This window comes from Protopterus annectens, chromosome 4.part1 (assembly GCF_019279795.1).
Source record: "Protopterus annectens isolate FY-2018-M chromosome 4.part1, PAN1.0, whole genome shotgun sequence".
NCBI lineage: Eukaryota > Metazoa > Chordata > Ceratodontiformes > Protopteridae > Protopterus > Protopterus annectens.
The window spans coordinates 758713133-758736635 of record NC_056734.1 but is presented as its reverse complement, the minus strand read 5'-3'; the positions used below and the strand labels follow the sequence as shown (position 1 = coordinate 758736635).

At 42.1% G+C, this 23503-nt stretch overlaps 1 protein-coding gene across 2 annotated transcripts in view; it reads right to left on the bottom strand.

Annotated features, from left to right (window-relative positions):
* The window catches only part of CCHR4.PART1H3orf33 (chromosome chr4.part1 C3orf33 homolog), a 566094-nt gene that overhangs the window by 379226 nt on the left and 163365 nt on the right, over nucleotides 1-23503 (bottom strand). Inside the window, exon 3 of one of the 2 annotated variants that reach the window (XM_044070506.1) lies at nucleotides 11264-11323. The exons of the other annotated variant lie outside the window; for it this stretch is intronic. Coding sequence (XP_043926441.1) covers nucleotides 11264-11323 — 60 coding nt within the window. The remainder of the gene's footprint in view (nucleotides 1-11263; nucleotides 11324-23503) is intronic. 2 annotated transcript variants of the gene reach the window in all.

Below are 23503 nucleotides of genomic sequence, written 5' to 3'. Positions count from 1 at the left end.
AGAAAATGCCCCCTGCCCCATCTGGGAGGCATCTATATTCAGCATGGCATTTGTTGGGGGAAGAACAAAGTGGCATCCTTGGTTGACTTCTGAGGAGTGAGGTCACCAAAGGAGAGAATTTTTGCATACACGTGATAGCTTGATCAGCTGCTTCAGTGGGTGATGGCATAAAGACCACTAGACTGATAATGTTCACGGTAGGATTCTCATGTGTAAGCATGCTGTAGGTAATACAGTTATCATGGCAACCATCAAGCCTAATGCCCTGGGCACTCATTTTGCTGGAGGGGCCGGAATAGCTAGGCTCTGCAAGATATCCAGCCTCAGGGTCGAAACTCTGTATGGAGGTAGGTAGGCTATAGTTTTGGTTGTGCCCAAGTGTGCTCCAGTAAAGTGTATCAGTTGGACAGGTAGTAACTGTGATGTTTGCATGCTGACGATGATACCGAGAGTGGCAGCTAGCTGCAAGAGATATCCCCTAGTTTGAATGAGTAGATGCTTGACTGAAGCAGTTAGGAACAGTTGTCCAGATAAGGAAACATGTGGAATCCCTGCAGTCTGAGATGAGCTGCAACTACTACCATGCATTTGGTGAACACCCTGGGAGCTGTGGTGAGACCAAATAGGAGCACTCTGAATTGGTAACTGCTGGCTCCCAGCCTGAAGCAAAGATACCATATGGAGTGCCTGTCCATTTTGATAAGATAGTACGCATCCTTCAGGTCTATCGAGCACATCCAGTCGTCCATCTTCAGAAGAGGTAGGATGGATTGGATCATGACCATCCTGAATTTCGAGTTTTTCACTGATTTGTTCAGAGATGTCAGATTCGAAATTGGCTTTGGGTACCCTGTCCTCTTTGGTACTAAAAAGAACCTTGAGTAGATGCCTGATCCAACTTGGTTGGGAGGGACTTCCTGGATGACTTTTTTTGGAGCAGCTTTGTAATTTCTACAGCTTCTACCTCCCTCTGATTGGGTGGCACATCACGGAGGTAAGTCTCTGGTTTGGGGGGGATTTAAAAAGGGAATGGAGTATCCTCTGGATACGATCCTTTGCACCCATCAGCCATTTGTGATGGCTATTCAGGCTTCTGGGTGCAAGGATAAGCTCCCCCCAACTGCCTCCAAAAAAGGGCAGCTGGGCAACCTCTCAGGGGTGTTGAAAGGTCTGTCCGAAAAAGAATCTTGAGACCCTTGATTTTGTGGACCCCCCCCCCCCTTTGCCACAGGGATGGCATCTACCACTACAACCATTTCCCCCTCTGCCCCTTGGGGAAAAGTCTCCTTGAGATTCCTGAAAAGGACCCTGAAACTTCTTGAACCACAGTTTTTTACCACCACACTGATTCCTGGTGAAACATCTTTGTGGGGTAAAAAAACAGATTCCAATGGCAGACAAGGTCTTTCCATCTTTTTTTGCTATGGGAAGAGTGTATCTTTGACTGAACTATCAAAGGGTGCATTGACAAATGACACCTTGAAAGGTTCCGCAAAGTCACAGAACTGCATCCAGGCATGATGCCTAATGACAATGCCGGAACCGGCGGCCCTTGAGGTGCCATCTGCACTGTGGGAAATCAACCTCATGGACAGTTGGATCTCAACTGAAGAGTGGCCATTCTGGAGGAAAAGATCTTCTGTTCCTCATCAGACATGGACTCAGGGACTAAGCTAGAGAGTTCCTTGATTAAGTCCCTCTGTAGCCTGGTAAAATGAGGTAAGTAGTTTAGCACTTGTAAAGCAAATGTGGCTAAAGCATAAATCCTCTTTCCAAATCTGCCCAAAGCCCTAGACTCCCTGTTAGGTGGATGGACAGTGGAGCTGTCTTGAGCCAGCTCCTTTCTGGTGGCTGCTGCAACAACCATGGCATCTAATGGGACCCCTTTGGTCCAGTGCAATCTGTCTGTGGGGGCACTGAGTATCTTTTCCACCCATTTGGGTATGGGCTGTACAGTGTCTGGTTCATTCCATACTTTGGTAGATACTAAATCGATAAGAGCATCTGCAGGGAGGGGACACCCAGGAAGTAGACTGACCAGTGCCAAAAGCCTCCAAAAGCACCATCTCCTCTGGGTTAGGGTTTGGAAGGACCATCTACCTTTCTGACAGAGGATCTCTAAGATGTCTGCAAAGGAGACAATATCAGCTGAAGATCTTGGGGACCCCTCCCATTCCTCAAAGTCAATGTCAGTCATGACCAATTCCTGAGGGGAATCCAAGTGTCTCCTTTTACGCTTCTTTTTCTGGGAGACCTCCCTGGTGGGATGCTCCAGGGAGGTATTGGAAGAAATATGAGGTTCCACAGTTGGAAAAGATTGGAGGCTTTCTTGGACTGGCTGTCCCAGTAGTAGATATGAGGTCTCAGTCACAGATTCCATGGAGGTGGGGATCAGATTCGACAGTGAAAGAACTGGGAGTCCCCTAGGGTGGAACAGGACCCTCAACACCACCTCGAAGGCAGATGGACTACGAGGACCCGAAAGTCATTCCTCAAGAGCCGAAGCTGTTGGCAGAGACTTCTCCAGAACCCCTGCAATCCTCAGCTCCAAAAGTGGAGTAGGCACCAAGCTGTTGAACGCTGAGGCTCCGAAAACTTCAGAGTTGAAGTAAGCACCCCAGACTTGACGTCCAGTCTTCAGCTCTGAGATGCACTGGGCCCTGAGGCTGTCAGAGCTGAGCAGATCAGGGAGATGGTAGGACTTGAAGTAATAAGTACTGGATCCGACATTTCAGTTCTCAGAGCCATCAGATCCGATGACTCCGAAGCAAGAGGTCAGATTGGAGAAGGAGTTACATGATGGAAGGGAGAATGTCTGCTCGGCTCCAGAAGTGGACAGAGCTGGCAAAACCCCTATCTGGATCTGTGTCTTGAGAAATTGTCTCATCAGTCTATCCACCTCATGTTTGGACAAACTCCAAGAAGACCTGATGGAAGAAGAAGCTGAAGGAGGCCTGAACAATCTTTTGGGAGAGGCCTCCTGCACAGGGATCTCTGCGCCGAGACACCTAGCCCCATAGTAACAGGAAGAGCATGAGGAGCCAAAGGAGGAGAGACCAGCACTTTCAAATCCAAAGGTCTTCGATCCAGGGTTTTTGGAGCCTTTTTTGGCAGCTTCGAGGAATAGGATGATCTCTCTGGGGAATGTTTCCTATTTTCCCAGGCCTCCTTAGGTTTCTTTACAGGGGTTTGAGCTCCTGAAGTGGAAGGCACAGAAGCACCAGGAGAAGAAAGCAAGTCTTTTAAAACGAACTTATTCCTGTGGTCTGTCAGCACCCGCAGATAAAACCCCATATAAATGTCACAAGAACTGTCCAGGTACACTGGGCCTAGACAGTAAATGCACTCCTTGTGGGCATCAGATAAGGGAATCTTGTGCCCACAGAAAGTGTTTTTTTTTAAACCCAAGGGTTTATTGGGATTACCAGCCATGACAAACCAAAAAAAAATCTACCTTCCCATTAGAGAGAAAAGAGAGAGAGAAGGAGGAGGAGGAAAGGAACCAAATGGAAGTAAACTGCAAGAAAGTCTTTTTTTTTTTTTTTTTTTTTTTATATAAGATGTAATAGGTAAAAATGTTTTTTTTATATATAAGATGTAATAGGTAAAAATGGGAGGAGAGGATAGAAACAAATCAAGAAAAAAATGTCTCAAGGCTGACTTACAACTAGCAAAAAACTTTTGTTAGGAGCTGTCAGACCAGTGAAACCTCAATGCTTTCCAGACAAGCGGCCGAGGAGATCTGAAGTAATCTGGAGGAATAAGGCATTATGGGTTTGGAGAGGAGGAGTTCGAGCTTTGAATCCTAAGCTTGTAAAGTGGCTGAGTCAGATCTGACCCCACAGGTTGAGGAACAAATGAAAATGAGAAGAAAGAAATCTCGTGGGGTAAAGTACCTGTAAGACCCAGAGAAAAGTCAAATTGCAAAGTGTAAGGTACAGGTACTCCACAACAATCGAAGCCAACCAGTAACAAAATTCAAAGTGGTCACGAATGTAGCAGAAAAATAAAAACTTTTATTCCATGGATAGTAAGCGCTTTCACGTCTGCTCAGGACGCTTCTTCATACTTTAATAAGAAACAGTACATATTAATTACTTAAATACATATCATCTGACACATTTTACCAATAAAATCACCTCAAGCAGCTCATAAGAACCCCCCTTTTTTTACACATAGAAGCAAGGTTCATAAAAAAGCCATAAAAACTCTAAACTTAAAAGAAAAAACAATAAAAAAGAAATAATAATAATAATAGTAATAATATTTATTTCAACATCAATGCTTCAAAGGACGATTAATAAGAAAGGGTTTTAAACTAACCCTTTCATTAAGACCATGTCCTACATCTGCTTGCATTCTAATAATCCACTTGCATTCTTCCCTCTCAGTGAAATTCGCTACATTACCTAATCTCATTGTTGTCTGAATTCGTTCTATTGCCAGGAATTCAAATGTATGGGTAGTGCCTTCCAACAATACATGTCTAGCTAAGGTATTCCTATCATTCTCTTTATTGATGGCATACTGATGTTCTCTGATTCTCTCCCTAAGGGTCCTACTTGCCATACCTATATAGAATGCCCGGCATTTGATACATAATGCCAAATATACAAGATTCCTTGACTTGCAATCTGCATAATGATCAAAATTATATAACACCCCTGTATCAGGATGTTAAAAAATATTCTTGCCAGATATATACCTACATTGATTGCAGCTCCGACATGGGAATGTGCCTTTCCTATCTGATAATACTCTATTTTGATGCCGTTTATCATAGCATAACATTTTCTTTAATGATCTAGTGTTCTTAAAAGAAAAACTGGGGTAGGGACCTACTAATGTTTTAATACTATCATCTAGTTGTAAAATCCCCCAGTTCTTCTTTATAATGTTTGTGATAAAATGACAACATCAGTCCACTAGTTAGTATCTAGAGAACACCCTAGCCTCTAAATCACTACTGTAAAAGGACATGCTATTTTGAGCTAGCCTTTACTTACAATACCTTCCCAGGAGTGTAATTTCAGTTAAGCACCACAGATGAGTAAACTGGACTTGGGAGGTGAATGCATTGCAGACAGACTTGCTGCTCTATGATTACAGATGAAGAATAAACTATGCGCTTCAAGCTTGTAGAAAATTACTGCTTACATATATACAGGCCTACAGCATTACTAAGGCTAGCCAATGGTGTAAAAAATTAAATTACAAAAAGGTGACCCACCCCACTCCAAATACACTGAAGAGCAGCTTTTCTTAAACAATCCTGTAAGCATATGGGTTAGCTGCAGTCACACCTACCTTTCCTCTAACTTCCGTACCTGTATTATACAGTCACATTTCAAATCCAATGAGGACACCTCCAGGGGTCTCGGATCCTAGGGCTCAAAAAAAATGGGTCAGATTGGTGAGAGAGACCAAGGCAGAAGTACACAAAAGTTGGCTCGTAGATATGGTAGGAATCGGAACTGGAAGTACTCCCATCTGGATCAGAGCTTCTATCCATGTCAGCCTCAGATAAACGTCTGGAAGATGTGAAGGACAAAGGTCTTGAATGTCTCCAGGGAGATCCCTCCAAGAAGGATGGCGGGAGCCAAGAAGTGACAAAATCTGGTAAGAGGGGAGGCGTTCAGATTCAGGGTAATTTTGATTTAGATGTAGTCTGATCCAACGTGGTTGGAAGCTATGGAAGCATAAAACAAAGTAGTAGAAGGAAGAAGGCCCTTCAACACCAGATTGTTTCTCCTGTCAGTGAAAGCTCTGGAATTGAACCAAGGGCAAACAGAGCAATCCACATTGCTTCCACTGGGCAATTTTTCCATTTATGGTCAACCTCTTGGTATTCCCCTCCCTTATGTTCACCTGTTTCATATACGGGCTCCTTCCCTCTATGAACCATGTCTCCCTGCATGGAATGCCTAGATAAATGCCCTCCTCCAGGATGGGCATGCCCATCCCTCATTGTCACCACCTCAGTCACCCAAGCTGTTAATCAAACCCAGGTCACCTGGGCCATAGATAGGACTTTATTCTACTACACCACCATGCTGGCCAGAGTATTCTTTTTCTTAGTACACTTTTGAAAATTCAAATGGTCATTAACTGGGGGAGCACTGATTTTAGTGCTGTTTGTCAGGCATCTTTGTAATCAAGAAAGACTCTTCAAGTTTCCTTCCAGCACATCTTCAGCAAAGTCCAAAACACAAAACAGAAACCTGAAGTTATTATACTTAGAAGAGGGATGATACTTGAACTTTTCTTCATTACCAAATAATTATGTTTAAAAATATGTATATTCAACAATCGTGCAGTGCACACAGTGTAAAAAACACTAGACAAATTGAATGTTGTAGCATATACACACTAGTTAACTGACAGAACTTGTATTTTTGATCCATGTATGTTATACTGAGAATGCTTTGATCACATTGTAACTGGTTAGTGTTGCTTTGATTTTTTTTTAAATTGCATTATTTAAAGGGTATCCAACTGGTGAAATCTTTGTGAGCCAAACTCCTGAAAAGTGTTTACTATTTCTTTTTTTTGTTTTACCAATTGTTATTAAAACTGTACCCATACTTCTATGTTCTCGCAATACTTCACTTTACTTCTGCATTATATTTATTAGAATTTGTAAGCCATGGTAATGAACTGATAACAAAGGAGAGACATCTATAATTGCTCAGGTGCACGCACATCATAAATTAATTACAAAACATTATGAACCCAGTAACATAAAAAAGTGTCTCAATTTTACACAAGAGACACAGAATATAACAGCTTAAAGGAACTGCAAAACAGAATAATTTGAAACACTCTACACAGTCCTGTATACATGACATTAATTATGGCATTACTTATTACACAAGTTTGAAAAGTTATAATATTTCTTAAGTATACTAAAAACACTGGTGCTGATGAGAGTTAAATAATTTGGTAGTGCCCATATGTAAAGGGGTTTTTAGGGGGATTAAAGCAATTATAGTGGGCTTTTTTGCAAGGAACTGTTTAAGCTGGGACTGAAATTTCATATAGTAAACTGGCTTAAGTCTTGGTGGGAGGGACTCCATAGTTTTGGTGCTAACACAGTGAAACTACTGTCATTGTCTTCTAAGTAAATGACACTGTATGGAAAGCGGAAAAATCTGCAAACTGACTGCCTTAAGGAAAGCCTGCCATAAAAGAAATGGAAGGAATCAATTTATAGCAGTCTAAAAACATAATAAGCTTAGCAAAAGGTACATTCTCTGCTGGTCTGAAAGACAAGCTTTAGTAAGACTTTGTCTTGATACGTCGGGGGGGGGTGTTATTTGGAGGGTTCTGAGGTTCTTTTCAGAGGATCTTCTTCTTCTTCTTTCAGCTTTTCCCGGTTAGGGGTCGCCACAGTGGATCACCTGTCCGCTCATGATTGGCAGTGCAGTTTTACAGTGTTGAGTTGCCAGCCCGGCACCCAACCTTCCACAGAAGGCACACACATGCACACACTCTCACCTAGGGCCAATGTAGAGTGTCCAATCCACCTACAGCATGTCATTGGGATGTGGGAGGAAACCGGAGCACCCGGAGGAAACTCACGCGACCACAGGGAGGACATGCAGACTCCGCACAGAAGGCACCCCAGCCAAAGATCGAACTGAGAACCTCTTACTGAGAGGCAGCAATGCTAACCACTGCACCACCGTGGCCTCCCAGGTTCTCTTCAGAGGATTAAGATCTATATTCAAGATGAGCTACAAGGATACCTCTGTCACACAGCATTTCTACCTTCAAGGTCTAGGAGTTGCAAATCTTTGTATCTTATATTAGTATCCCACTGATTTTAGCCTTTGTTTCTTCAATATAATATCTGAACTACAGGGTATGATCAATTCAGATCAATCAGTTACTAAAGAATGGGGTGGTTTTACTAGGAGACCATGTGGGATCATTAATGTGCCGGGGAAATAATCTGTATTTTTTTTTTATCTCCAAAGATCATAGCTTCTGACACAGAAAGACACTGAGAAGGTGTTTACTGTATCACATTTCAAGAAGTATGCCATGAGATTTAAGGTATTTTTTTAACTTTGAAATAACAGTGAAATTATCTCTTTCTAGATCATCTTGTTACTTTGACTTGCCTGTTTATAGTTGTGTTAATCCTACTGGTATGGTGTGTGACAATGTGCAATTAAAAATAAATAATTTGGAAAGGGAAGGTCATTCAACTTTTATTCTACAGCCCACTAATAGTGATGTAATTAGGTGGTGGTGCTGCGGTAGTGTTGTCGCCTCACAGTAAGACGGTGTCCTGTTTGATTCTCAGCTGGAGCGTCTTCTGTGTGGAGGCATGTGTGAATGGGCATACCTTCGTTGAAGGTTGTGCGTCAGGGCCGGCAACTCGGCACGTAAAAATCTACTGCCAATCATTAGCGGACTGGAGTTTTGCTGTGGCGACCCCTAACCGGGAAAAGCCAAAAGACACAACAACAACTTGTCAAAAGAAAGAGTCAAGGAGCTGAGTCTGCTCGTAGACTCCCTCTAGTGTTTACTAAGAGTATACCTCTACTCATGCTGCCTACCTACCTGCACTCATTACAAATGGAAGAATACGGGAAGGTGCTAACCTCATTTGGAAAAGAAGCATGATTATTCTTACCCACAAAGGTGAGGATCACAGCAAGACTAGATAGTGTAGGCAAATCAGCATTCTCAGTCCACTGACCAAAGTAATGGAAAAGTTGTACATATTCAATTTATTAATTAATACCATGCTACAACATCCTATTTCCAGTAAAACATTGCTTTACAGATGGTCACAGCATGGAAAAGTGCCAAAATCAGACTGACTGATACCTGCATTTCCAGTCTAAATTAGAAACTTTGCAGAGCAGCAATATTCCTTTACTTGTCTAAGATCTTCAACCTGACTGTTCACTAACTACTCAAAGAAAGTCTATAGTTGGAGGAGGACAGCATGATTCTCTATGTTGGTTTAGGGGGCACAAAAAGTCAATGAAATCCATCAGTTAAGTGTCAGAGCAGCTGTTTATTCACCTGCAGTACAAAGGAAGGTGTCACACAGCACAGAGTTCTATATTTGGACCAGTCGTTTTTATAAATCAGATGGGCAAAAATGATAAATCAATATAGACTGATTATTCCACCCTGCTATGGAACTCCCCAACCTACAATAGGCTGGCCTACATACTTCCAGCAAATAGATGGTTTGGGACCAGAGACTGCAAAGAAACAGACAAAACCATGGTTGTTTTATTTAGCAAACAATTCAAGGCTGCAAAATATAATCCAATCCAATACGTCTTCAAATGTGTATTTATTTATTTATTTGGATAACTGGGTAAGTAGAATGGTTGAAAGAGCCTTTTCAACTATGATCCAGGTCACTAGACAATAATTAAGCAATTGTTACATACAAAGAACATCGAAAAAAACACGTCAACATGATTATAGCACAGAAAATAGGGCACATTGAAAGACCACTGTGATAATCTGTACAGCAGTTAACTATTAGCAACATATTGACATTAAAATGGTAATTTACAATATTTACAGTATAGGAATATACTTACTATAATGATATTCACAGTATAAGAATACACTATTTACTGTAAACATAGTAGAAATTGATTAGTTTGCACTTTGGAAATGAATGCAAACAAATGTTTTCAGTTTTGATTACAGAAGGGACAATGTTGGTTTTAACTGCACTACTTTTTTAACCATTATCTTTGAAACAAGGGCAAGTGACTCCCTTTGTGAGATGTTCTTTCAGTGTGGTCTTATACAGTTCTAAAGTATTTTGCTCTCTTCAACTTCAACTGGGAGACTGTTCCAGATGGCAGTCTTTTCGCCTGGACCCCTTGAGGATGCAAAACACTACAGGTTCCCATTCAAAGTAATCAACTGTCCTTCGAAACAAGTAGCAGCAACTGTAAAACATGTATCATTATCTAACTCCTTAAATTACTGCATCTGAGTTTTAAAACTTGCCCCACCAATAACTCAATCTATTTTTCTTGCTCACGACTTTATTCTAGTCTTAGATGCTCAAGATGGTATCCCTGCAGCTAGCTTGTTTTCTCCATACTACCTTGATTACATATGCGGTCTCTGATAAAGCAACCCTCTGATAATCACTTAGATAGGATGAACTAACGACATCACCTGCTACTTAGCCTACTACCCTTAAATAGATGTAGTGTTTTCAAAAAGGACTTTGTATTCTCACTGCCACATTTAATGCAAGATGAGTAACATGGCTATACATGCATATATAATTACATATTTATGTCAGTATGACTGAAGATGACTATTTGCACATTAGACCAGTTTTACACTATGAATGAAGCATATAACACACTTTACCTCTACATGTACTACTTAACTAATTTAACTTATCTAACAAGTGTTTATTGGCTTTCTTAATCTAGCTACTACTACACATATCACCAGCACTTCTAGCTATCCTACTTTAATTCTGTTCTCCCTTTTCTACTCCATTTATGTAACAGTACCTACATTTGGTTTGGTACATTTTCTATGTAAATAGTGTTTGATCAGTGTTCTACCCCAATAAACAAATTTAAATAAATATATAAATGTACTGTACCATTCTCATATCATTATTGCTTATTGATTGTACACTCACACATTCTGTCACATACACTACTATGCATTTTTGTTTAATTTATGTGTGTTGATTTTGCAATGCATGTACATTTCAGTTAACTCTTCAAAGGCATTTCCACAGAATGCTTTTGCCAGGTGTTCCAGTTTCCCCTCATATCCAAACACTGCACTGCAGGTGAACTGATGATCTTTCAAACTATCAATGCGAGTGCCTCTAGCACATGTGAGTGACTGCATGTATCCAGTGATTGGCAGGCACTCCATCAACATAAGTTTCTCTGCCTTTTACACTGTGAGTACTCTAATGGGTTCTGGTGTCTCAAAGAATGAAAAAAATCCATTTAATTTAATTATTTTCACTTGAATAGGTTCATATAAGCAATAGGCAATCAGCCTGCATACCATTATAAGTTTAGCAAAAAAAAAAAATTAAAAAGTTTCCTCCAGTCTCAAGAAGGATAGATAATAATGACCACAAAACTGCTAAGGCTCCCATTCCAAACACATTCTTCTAAGATAAGACCATTCTGAAAGTTCACACTACATTAAGGCAACTACATGTAAAGATAAATCAGTTTAAAACAACAGTAATTTTAAAACTGTTTTCTTGAGCATCATTACTTACTAATTTAATGCTCCGTGCTAACAAAATTACTCCAGCCAATGCCAGTCCAACACTGATATTCTGTAAAAATAAGTATGACAAAGATATTATTGTCAAAATCATATGCTTCTTCCTTTCTGAAACACATTGTTTACTAAAATTCTTTGCAAGACAAAATCCCAGTCTTAAAAGCACATTCAGATCTGAGTAATATTACATCTGACCAGAAATAAGATTTTTTTTTAGATCCTCATAATAGTGTAGAAAACAGTAAAACTTTTTACAGTGTGGGTGTATGCAAACAAAGGAAAAGCCATTAGGCACAAATGCCATCAGTTACAGCACAAGAGCTTTGGCCTGCCAGAGTATCTTGCTCCGAGATGCAGGTCAAAGTTACTTACCAAGCTTTTGGTTCTGGACAAGCCTATGCTCCCTGTACCAACTTAATATAAGCAACTCTGTAGTCACTCTACCTTTCAGAAAGGGGAAAACATTTCTTTAACCCCTTTTCTGGTGACTATTTCAAGAACATCCCAAGCTAATGGGGTCTGTAACAGATCAAACACCAAGGATGACAATATCATACTACTAACATCAAGAAACTGATAATGAAGTACCACAGTTTCTAATATCCACAGAAAAAATGATCTAAGCATTTCGTAAGGGGTCAAGCCATGATTGCATTATTGCCACATAACCATGGAGAAAAATTAAATATCAACCATAAAAATATACTGCTCCCTGTCACCATTTGAGCATTTCTGATGCTGAAGTCATAGAACCAAAAAATGTTCTAATTCCATCTCTGCAGCATCTTAATGATAAAAAAAAAAATAAAATACTTTAACTGCACATGCAGTTCACAAACCAAAAGTCAGGAGCAAACGTCCCATAGGTAAACATCCACAGACTACAATGCACAAACATAATTACAACTGTCAAAGTACCATACTACAAAGGTCACATGTGAAGTTGCATGAAAGACAATTATACAATGATCCCTCATTAATATTCCAAAATGTGCACGCTGATTGGCCAGCGTGCCCATTGTAAATCCCACAATATACCAACGGAAAAAGGTCTGGTTGCCCGGACCTTTTCCATTGGTATAAAGTGCCCAAAACTTTTTTTTTAATAAATAATAAAAAAAAAGGAGCAACGGAGACTTTCTTTTCTCCGTTGCTTCCGTTTCAAAGCATTGATGTACTGGGTATGCATAGGAACACAAGTCCCATACACATGCTCAGTACATCAAAACAAGGAAGCAGTGTACCACAACCAGCGGAAGAACAGTAATGCGCCGTTATACAAAGACATTATTTAAAAAAAGTAAGTATTTTTTTCTTAAATAATGTCATTGTATAATAGTAATAACCTACTCCGTAGTTGTGGTATATTGTGGTATATTGAAATTTACCCACAGTTGGCTTTATTTAATCACTCGCCCTCGTGATTAAACCATGCCAACCGTGGGCAAATCTTCAATATACTACACCACGTCGTCATTATTGCTTAAATATGCCACACAATGATGTTTGTAGTCAAATAGTAAAAGACTCAGAAACACTGCACCTGACAAAATGGCATGATCCCATCTAATAATGGCATTTGGCTATATTTGCATTCCTACATTCTCACGAAATGTACAGAAATTAGAATGGGAGACGTAAGGTTAATCCCCTGTGAGTTGAGGAAGGAGCTATGAACTACACCTTGTATTTAAGTGATAAAATAATACATTTCAAGTCTTTACTGGAAAACCACAATTAGACTCTTCCAAAGACCTCTACTGCAGAAAGGTTAGTTTCATAGGTAGGTACTAGGCTATCGGCCCAAGGGCCTACGTAAGCCTAGCCAACAAGGTTCCATGGCTTGCCCCACCCAAGAAAGTTATTTTCCTGTGTCACTGTCAAGCAGAGACACAGAAGTGATCCCCGGCGTGTATTTCCTATTTCCCAACCACTCATCAAGATTTTTCTTGAAGAGTGCTAATGAAGAACTTTGCTTGACATAGATGGGTAGTTTGTTCCAGATGTATAGGAAGTCTCTGGAACAGGAATCTGTCCCTCCAGCGTGTCCTGTTTATTGTGGTGACAAGGTTTAGGTCTTTTTCCTTATATTGCTTTCTTGCATTTTGTATTGTTTTATTCCTTTCTTCCATTTTGTAATTGTGGTGTATTTTCATTAGACTATGTTTTAATTGCATTCTATTTTCAATTGCACATTTAAACTTGGAAAGAAACCAAAGCTGTGTCTCTTGTGAATACCACAGAAATTATTTTTTCCACCCTCCCTCTCTGATGTTGCTGTGTTCTTAAACTCACTGTCGCTCTAGTTGTTTACCCTTACGTTAAACTGACTGCATAATTCCATCCATTTTTTTTCTTTTATTGGCTTTTGTCAGTAGGCACAACGTTATCATGTTGTGGGGCCTTCCAAGATGGCTGCACACTAATCAACAACTTAATTTCAGCTCTCCCAATGTGAAAAAAGAAATGGATAAATAAGGGCCAGTAATTCTGACTCTTGTAGTAAAATTCAGTTACTGGCTAGTAAGTACACTGCCTGGATGCCAGCAAAGAAGAAACTTAGAGCCTTAAAGAAAATCAAACAGAAAAGGTGAAGAGAAAACACTGACTGAGAAGAATCCTGAAACTGTTCAGCAAAAAGCAGTTCAAGCTCCACATTTGGTACAAGAAATAACTTCTAGTAATTGAGAGGGAATAAAATTAAATGTACTCTTAGATGACTGAAATAAATGAAACACTGAAGGAGTATATAAACCCAAACAACAGAAAGCTGGAAAAATGGAATAGGTTTTAAACAGCTATTTAGATGAACTGATAAGGTGGCAAAAATCAGAGGTCGGAATGAAGAAAAGGCTGGTTGAGTATGAGACTGCTCAAGAAGAACCGTTTTAAAAAATGATAGAGGACAGATCACACAGAGAAAATCTGACATTTCCTGCTGTAGCAGAGAAACCGGAAGAAACAAACAGTAATGATTTTATGAAAGCACAATTAAGTAACTCGACTGATATTCCACAGCAAGATTTGTTAACTGGAAGAACACACTGTGTTTATGCTCCAAAACTATTGATGAGAAAGCAGCCAAGATCTGTATTAGTAAAAATGCAATCTTACCAGCATTGAGTTGATCCTGACAAACCTTTGACAGAAGGGCAAAATATTAAAAATTGGAGACAGTAGTGTTTGTGGAAAATGTTTACTCACTGGACACTAGGCAGAAGACAAGCAAATTTATCCCAACAATCAGGGAATGTCAAGAAGCAGGTGTGAGATTCAAGCTGTTGTATCCAGCTGTCTTCAGAATATTTTTCCCAGAGGATCAAAGTCATTTTTTGATGCAGAACAGGCTAAGGAGGAAATATAAATGTTTGTCCAAAAAAAGTGAGCCAGCAAACAAAAGGGGACTCCGCTTCTCATTCTTTTGATACTAAAGCTCATAAAGAAACTTGTCAGTGAAACAATTCTCAATGTTCCAAAGGAAAATACTTGAGAGACGGAAAAAACACAGTAGTTGACCAGAAGAATCGGGAGTACCTTGGACTTGAACCAGAGTCTGAGGTTAGAGAGATGGAGATGTGCAGTAAGACTAGCAACAGTGACATTACTGAATAAATGTGAGGGTAAAGCATCAATCACATTTGTGAAATATGGCTTCACAAGAAAAAGAGGTTGATAGAGATTTTTGTTTACTTTGTTAAACCTGTTGGGGGCAGACAGGCATGTACCACATTTCAGGCTACTGACATTTGGAAGGACATCTAGAAAACAAAAAGAGAAAAAAAAGAGAATGTAACTGCAAGTAAAATTTTTGTTCTTGGGTGGAGCAAAGATGGTGGTAGTGCAGTAGCTCTTTTTGTGTGCTCTGCAGATATCTTAATTTTGAGAAAGAAAAAAAAACTTTAGGTCTTAAAACTTTAAAATGTTAAAGTTAACATCCCTGTCAAACATTGATCAAAAATACTAGCCTCAAAGAAGAAATATTTCTGTCAAATTCTTCTGGTGCATCTTGCTGAGTGAGTGAGAAATTAGTTCATACAGAGTCTCTTCAGGAGAGATGACTAAAAAAAGAATTCCAACATGTTTTATCTTCTTTACAAGACCTATTCTTAAAGACTCACAGTTTCCAGATAAAATTAGACAAACTTCAAGAAAAGAGCTTTAACCAGACTGAAATGCTAAGAAATACGATTGAAAATCAAAGAAATGGAAATAGCATTAAATGACATGGATGGTACAGTCGAAGAGGAGGAAATCCAGACAGAATTTTTATTAAAGCAAAACAAACTGCTATTAAATAAAACTGAGGATTTGGAAACTAGAGAGAGAAGATGCAACCTGAGAATTTTTGAAGTTCCTGAAAAAGCAGAAGGCGAAAACATGATTTATTTTTTTACCATTTGGATACCACAACTTTTAAACTTACAAGAAGCTTCTCATTTGAAATAGAAATAACCCATTGGTCTATTGGGAAAAAAGAAGTTATGTACTCACCATAACGTTCCACCTTAGTTCTACTTCATTTGTCTTCAACCTGTGGGTCTTCGGATCCGAATCAGATCTGACATGGCCACATTTTCCAGCTATGGCACTGAGTTCCATGCTCCTCCCCTTACCCATAATGCCCCCCTGTCTCCCTTCTCCCCTCAGATCAAGTTTCCTGCCTAACATGTATCAGACACCTGACCTAATGACACCTTATTACCAGGATAGCCAATAGGAAACTCCCTTAGCCTGGACAGAAACAAGGATCCCAACAATAATCATCTGATAAGAAAGAAAAAATATCATCATCTGAATGATAAGGTTAGGGGGAAGGAGGGGGGGGGGCGGTTGAAGACAAATGAAGTAGAACTACTCAGATGGAATGTTATGGGGAGTACATAACTTTTTTATCTGAAGTAGTTTACTTTATTTGATCTTTAACCTGTGGGACAGAGTCCCCAGCTACCAAACTCTTGGGTGGCCCTCATAGAAGGATGTTCCGGAGCACCACAGAGCCAAAGGATGCTCTACTCCTAGAGACAATGTCTAATTCATAATGCAAAATAAAGGTATAAGATGAGGACCAAGTGGCAGCCGAATAAATATCATCCAAAGATACCCTGGACCAAAAGGCCGCAGACATAGCCAAAGATTGGGTCGAATGAGCTTTCACTATCCTGGCAAAGATAGGCCTCTCTCCAAATAGGTTCGGCCAATGCATTGCGAGATCCAGCAAGCAACTGTCACTTTTGCCACTGGTTTACCAAAGAAGGGCTTGGCATAAGACACAAAACGTTGATCAGATTTTCGGAAGGGTTTAGCCCTGTGCAGGTAAATCTCAATTGTCTGTGCACATCCAATAAATGTAACCTATATTCCCCTTTGTTCTGGAAGTTAGGAAAAAAGACTGGCAAATGAATGGTCTGATTAATATTGGCTTCTGAAGCTACTTTAGGGAGGAAAGACGAGTTGGTGGGAAGTGACACCCTATATTTATGAAAAATCATGTAGGGCATTTTGATTGAAAGACCCTGAAGCTCTGACACCCTTCTGGCAGATGTGATGGTGACCAAGAAGGCAGTTTTCCAAGTCAGAAATTGCAAATCCACTGAAGCCACAGGGTCAAAGGGGGGAGAAACCAACGGCTGCAACAGTAAGGTAAGTTCCCACGGTGGGATAGGATTCTTTACTGGGGGGTCTAAGAATAAAAGCACCTTTAAGAAAAGTCTTACAAAGTTTAGAGGAAGTCAATGAAGACATATTTACCCCCACGTGAAAATTAGAAATGGCTGCCAGTTGGACTTAAACTGCAGAGGAACTGGCACCCTGATGAAAAATGCTAGACAGAAAATCTAAGACTGCTGAAAGAGGAGCGATAAAAGGGTCCAGGGACCACTGAGAGGCCCATTTTGAGAGACGTTTCCATTTACTATGATACACTTTTCTAGTAGAAGATTTGTTAGCCGCTACCAGAATAGACTTAACAGGGGATGACAAACTGGGAGTCCTAATAGTCATGGGAACCGGAACAGCCAAGCAGTGAGCTTCAGACTGTCCAGATCTGGGTGTGGGATCCCCGAGGGATGCGAGAGAAGATCCGGAACCAGATCCAAAGTCCATGGTGGAACAACTAGATGGGACCTAAGTAAGGGAAACCAAACCTGTCAAGGCCAGAATGGGGTGATGAGATCACAGTGCTCCCCAGCCTGCGGCATTTCTACAGAGACTTTGACATCAGGGAAAGAGGAGGATATGCATAAAGAAGACCAGGAGGCCAAGCATGAAATAGAGCATCTGTGGGGGTTTCCCCCAGTGGGGGGGTTCAGAGCGAAAAACTCGCTGCTTTTCACATTGGAAGGAGATGCAAAGAGATCGCAGTAAGGACGGCCCCACTCTAGAAAGATCTGTTCCGCTATTCAAGGGTTCAGAGACCACTTGTAAGGCATCAGGTTAGATCTGCTGAGTCTGTCTGCTAGAATGCTGGACCATCCCAGAATGTGCATTGCCACCAGAAAACGGCCAGTGGAGATCACCATTCCCACACTCTCATGGCTTCTCGACACAGGGGATAAGATCTGGTTCCCCCTTGCTTGTTGATATACCAGACCACTGACATATTGTCCATCTGAATTGCAATCGTTCCTACAGGAAGATGAGTATAAAGGGCCTGCAATGCAAGGAGAACTGCTGTCATCTCTAGAACACTGATGTGCAGAAAGGTCTCGGAAGGGGAACACTTGCCTTGGACTGCCCTTCCTGAGCAATGCCCCCCCCCCCCAATAGGGAGGCGTCTGTAGTCACCGTGGTCTTGGGAAAGGGAGGTTGGAACGGACGACCCTTGAGAGGGTCTGGAGACTGAATCCACCACCAAAGGGAGTCCCTGCACGCTCTTGAGATTCTCACCGGAAATAACAGGGGGAGATCTAACAGGGACCACTGAATTGCAAGCGTCCACTGCAACACTCTCATATGAAGGCGCGCCATTGGAAGAATATTGATCTTGGCCGCCACGGCTCTTAACACTGCCTCGGCTGTTGGTAAATGGGTCTGAAGGATGTGTAAGACGTGCAATCTCAGATTGTGTATCCTGTCTAACATAAGGATCACCCTCGTTTGTAATGTGTCCAGCCATGCCACCAATGAAAACCTAAACCGGAAGTAGAGCAGATTTGTTCATGTTGATCATGATGGCCAACTTGTTGGCTAGCCGAAGGAAGGAGTCCCTGGCTTGACAAAGTAGATGCTCTGAAGGGGCAGTAAAGAGGCAATCGTCCAGGTATGGAAAGACCGGAATACCCTGAAGCCACAGGTGAGCCGCTACTACCGCCATTACATTGGTGAACACCCGGGGGCTGTGGTCAGACCAAGGAGAAGGGCTCAAAATTGATAATGATTGGCTCCCAGCCAGAAGTGAAGGAACCTCCAGGAGAACCTGTCCATCTTGATGTGATAGTACACATCCTGGAGATCTATTGAGCACATCCAGTCTCTGGCCTGCAGATAGGGCAGGATAGACTGAATCGTGACCATCCGGAATTTTGTCTTGGTTACAGACAGGATCAATTTGGACAGATCAAAAATTGGTCTGAGGTCCGCCGTCTTTTTTGGCACTAAAAAGAACCTGGAATAAACTCTGGATCCGGACTGGTATAGGGGGACCATTTTGATGACTCTTTTCCTTAGCAGTGAATCTATTTGTACTGCTGCCTCCTCCCACTGTGCGGGTGGGACATCCGGGAGGGCTTTGTTGGATGGGAAAGGTTCATGGAGCGGAACGGAATATCCTCTGGATATGATGCACAACACCCATTGATCTGTAGTTATGGACTCCCATGCTAAAGGGTATAGCGATAGATAACCCCTGACTGCCTCCAGAGAAAAGCAGTCAGGCAACCCCTTAGGGTTTATCTGAGAAGGGTTCTCAGGACCTGAAATTCTTAGGATCCCCTCTGCCTCTAAGGCGGCGCCTGTCAAATCCCACTTTGACTCTGGGGGAAGGCGAGTCCTGAGTGTTCCTGGAAAACACCCGAGACTTGCAGAACTACATCTTCTTTGGGCCTCGCTGGTTCCCGGAAAAGGAACGTTGAGGCAGAGAGAAGTGGATCCTGACTGCAGACAGTGTCTTACCGTGCTTCTCGCTCTGGACTAAAGTTTCTCTGACCGTCTTCCCAAACAGGGAAGAACCGTCGTAAGGGGAGTTGGTAAAAGATGCCTTGAAGGGCTCTGTAATTTGACATAAGCAGAGCTAGGCATGACGCCTGATGGCAACGCCTGTCCCTGCCGCCCATGCGGCTCCCGCTGTGGCGTGGGAGAACAAACGCATGGACCTGCTGGCTACTGCTTTTAGGGTGGCCATTCGTGCATCGAACGTCTTCCTATCCTCCGGCAACATGGACCCTGGGATCGACTCCATGATTTCCTTAAGATCTCTCTGGAGTCGAATAACATGCGCCATATAGTTCAGCACCCTCACAGAGAAGGGCACCGAAGCATAAACTTGCTTCCCAAAGCAATCCAATGCTCTCGACTCTCGGTCAGGAGGGTGGACCGTGGAGCTCTCCTGAGCAAACTCCTTCTTGGTGGCTGCTGCCATCATCATAGCATCTACATGGGACCCCTTGTGCCAATGAAGCTTGTCCGAGAGGGGACTCGAAACCTTATCCGGCCGCTAAGGGATTGGCTCTATTGTGTCTGGCTCCTTCCAAGCCCTAGATGTTATTAGTTCCATAAGTGGGTCAGCAGGAGGGGACACTCAAAAGATAAATGGGCCTGTGCCAAATGCCTCCAGAAACACGGACTCGTCTGAGGTTGGCTTTGGGGCAGATCACTCCCCCCCCCCCCGGCGGAGGAACTCCATGATCCATGATGTCCCCAAAGTAGACATCCTTGGGGGGGGTGACCTTGGGGAGCCTTCCCCTTCATCCAAATCCATGTCCTCTGTGAGGGACTCTAGTGGAGAGTCCAAGTGCCTCCTTTTACATGTATGTTTGCGGGGGGGGGGGGCTCCTCAGTTTGACTGTCAGGGGAGGCCTTGCAAAAACGGGCTGTTCTGAAGGCGGAAATACCTGGGGCATTATGGGCATGGGCTGACCCTGAGAGGGCAAGATGACCAGAACCACACACAGAGCCAGGGAGGTCTGGACAGATTCAGAGGATGAGATAGTCTGAGGTCTCGACCCGGCAAGAGCCCTCTCCACCACGCCAAAAGCAGGGGAGGAATGTGCCTCCTGGGCAGAAAAGGCAGAAGCCACTCCCCATTTCCCCGACAGGGGAGTTGGAGCAGAGCCTGCTGGAACCAAGATGCTGAGAGGGATGATTCTCTACGACAAACCGGAGCAGAAACCACCCCCTCGGATTCGACTCCGAGGTTCCGGCTCTGAGAGCTCGGATCCGATACCGTCAGATCTGACAAACTCAAGGCACTGGCAGATGTCGAGGTACAGGGTAACATCAGCTCTGACCCCTTGACTCCGATCGTCCTTGGATCCAATGACTCTGAAACCACGGGTCAGATCAAAGAAGTAGTAACAGGACAGAATAAGGGTTGGAAGGGACCTGCACTGGAGGGAGAAGGCTCCGGCAAGACCCCCATCTGTATCTGAGTGCGGATAAACCTCCGCATCATCTTGTCCATCTCCACTTCTGAAAGTCTCCAAGTGGAGTGGGAGGATGCCGCCAAAATTGGACAGGAGTCCCGATGGTGGGTGGGGGGAAGACCTGACCGGAGACCGGCTTTGTAGTTCCTTGGGCTCAGGTGAAAACCTAGGGGACCTGAGCCTAGGAGTCACAGGCCTGGATACAGGCTTCACTTTCAGTGGTGGGCTGGCCTGCGATAAGTGGTCGGGGGAATCGCTTGCAAGGCCAGTCCTTCTTGACCTGATCCCCCTCCCCCAGACCTCTTGGTAGGAGTGTGAGTCCCAGAGGTCAGGAAAGAGGAAGATGGAGCAGCAACCGCTGCTTTCCCAGCAGGGGAAAGGGGACCGTAATCCCAGAAGAAGAGGGCAACAGGCCCTTAAGGATCAATTTGTCCCGCCTGTCCTTAAGTGCCCTGGGTTATACCCAGTGCAAATAGGGCAGGGGGACTGGTGGTGTTCAGCCCCCAAGCAGACCATTCACAGAGTGTGGGCATCCGCTGGGGAAAGCTTACTTTCTGAAACCGGGCTTCGGGGCATCTGCCATCCCTTCAGCCAGCCCAGACACACACGCGCTCATTAGAGAAAGAGAAGTAGAACGGAAAGGAAGGAAAGCCTTTTTTTTTTTTTTACTACCTAAATGAAAAAAACCCTGGGAGGTACAGAAAAGTTCAAGAGAAAGAAAAGTTAATAGGAAGCAAAAATAGGAAAATACACTCTCACAAACGCTGAAAAATACTCTGGAGCTCGGACCACGCTTGTGCACTCTCAGGCAGGAAACGAGATCTGAGGGGAGAAGGGAGACATGGGGCATTATGGGTAAGGGGAGGAGTATGGAGCTCAGTGCCATAGCTGGAAAATGCGGCCGTGTCGGATCCGAAGACCCACAGGCTGAAGATCAAATGAAGTAATCTACTTCAGATCCTGTTCTTACGAAACTTCATGCCTCTCTAAGATCCACTGTTGTAAGAGTTCTTTCTTATCTAGACAAGGAATTAGTGCTGAAAACTGCATGGTCCAAATTTCTATTAAAAATGGGACAGAACACAATCAAATTTGGTAATGGCTATTCATGTAAAATCTAGCCACCCAGTGGTGTAAAACCTTGGCTCAAGATAATTGTCACTTCTGAAGTGACACCCCGACCCCATGTGCAAAATGGGAAAAGAGGTTGAGGAGGATGAGACAACACTCACTTATAAATATAGTATATTAAAATATTTCACATCTTCTTAAGGCATGCTTGAGAAACACTATACTATTAGATATGGTTCAACATTATAAATATAATAACAGTCTTTTAATGAGAAAAAAATCACATACATTTTATAAATGGAACAGTTTTGAGATGGTTATATTAATTAAAACTCCTAACTTTGGAAAACTATCATCAGAAAAAAGGAAAGATGCTGAAAAGAAATAAACAGTTTAATTGTGTTTTGGAGATGTGCAAACCATTACAAATTAAAGCTCGTGCATGATATTGTTACAAATTATAAATTCTAATTAGCATTCTTATATATATCTTAACCACATCAACATATTATAATTACTATTTCCTTAATATGGACAACCATTTAAATAGTGTTGAGATTGTGTTTTCAGCTACTCAGACAGTAATAATCATCTACAAAGGTGTCACACTAAAGCATCTCATATCAGTCTTAGGAGGTACTTTGTACTGTTATTGTAATTTACACTCTAAACAACAGCATGTCATTTGTGAGAATTACTCTTTAAACACTAAATAATTTCTTCTAGTAAACATAGAGGAGGCTAGATCCACCTCTGATTCCTTCTCCTCTTCTTAAAACACAACTGTCTGCAGTCACACCTTGTGAGGATTATTTTTCTCTTATCGCTCATTACAGGAGTGCTTGAAGTGATAGCTTAATTGGTTTTCTCTCTAATTGAACTAGTTGAACTTGGAACCACTACAGTTTCCAACAGGGGTTTAAAATTGTTTTGTACAATTGTTTTTAGTAGAATTATTATTCTTTTCTATCACAAATATAATTCCAATTTGCATACCATGTTGGAAAACTGGTACAAGTTAAATATTATAGCAATAACCCACGCCTGGGTGTGGGTAATGCGGGATTTACCCACGGTTGGTGTGGTTTGGTCCCGAGGGTGAAGCCCGAGGGACCAAACAAAGACAACCATGGGTAAATCCCGCATTACCCACACCCAGGCGTGGGTTATTGCTATTATACTATGACATTATTTAAGAAAAGAAATAATTACTTTTCTTAAATAATGGCATTGTATAATGCCTCTTTGCTGCCCTTCCGCAGCTGTCTGGTATCCACGGCAGTTCTGATGTACTGCATGCCTACACAGTACATCAGAGCTGTGGCAACGGAGAAAGCAAGATCTCCTTTGCTTTTACTGTTGCTATGTTAAATGGGTTTAACATAGCGAGACAGCTTTAAAATAAGCAACGGTCCGTTGCTTATTTTAAAGCTGTCTTGCTATGTTAAACCCATTTAACATAGCGAACAGTAAAAGCAATGGAGATCTTGCTTTCTCCGTTGTTTTTTAAAACCTGTCTCGCTATGTTAAATGGGTTTAACATAGCGAGACAGCTTTAAAATAAGCAACGGAGATCTCCGTTG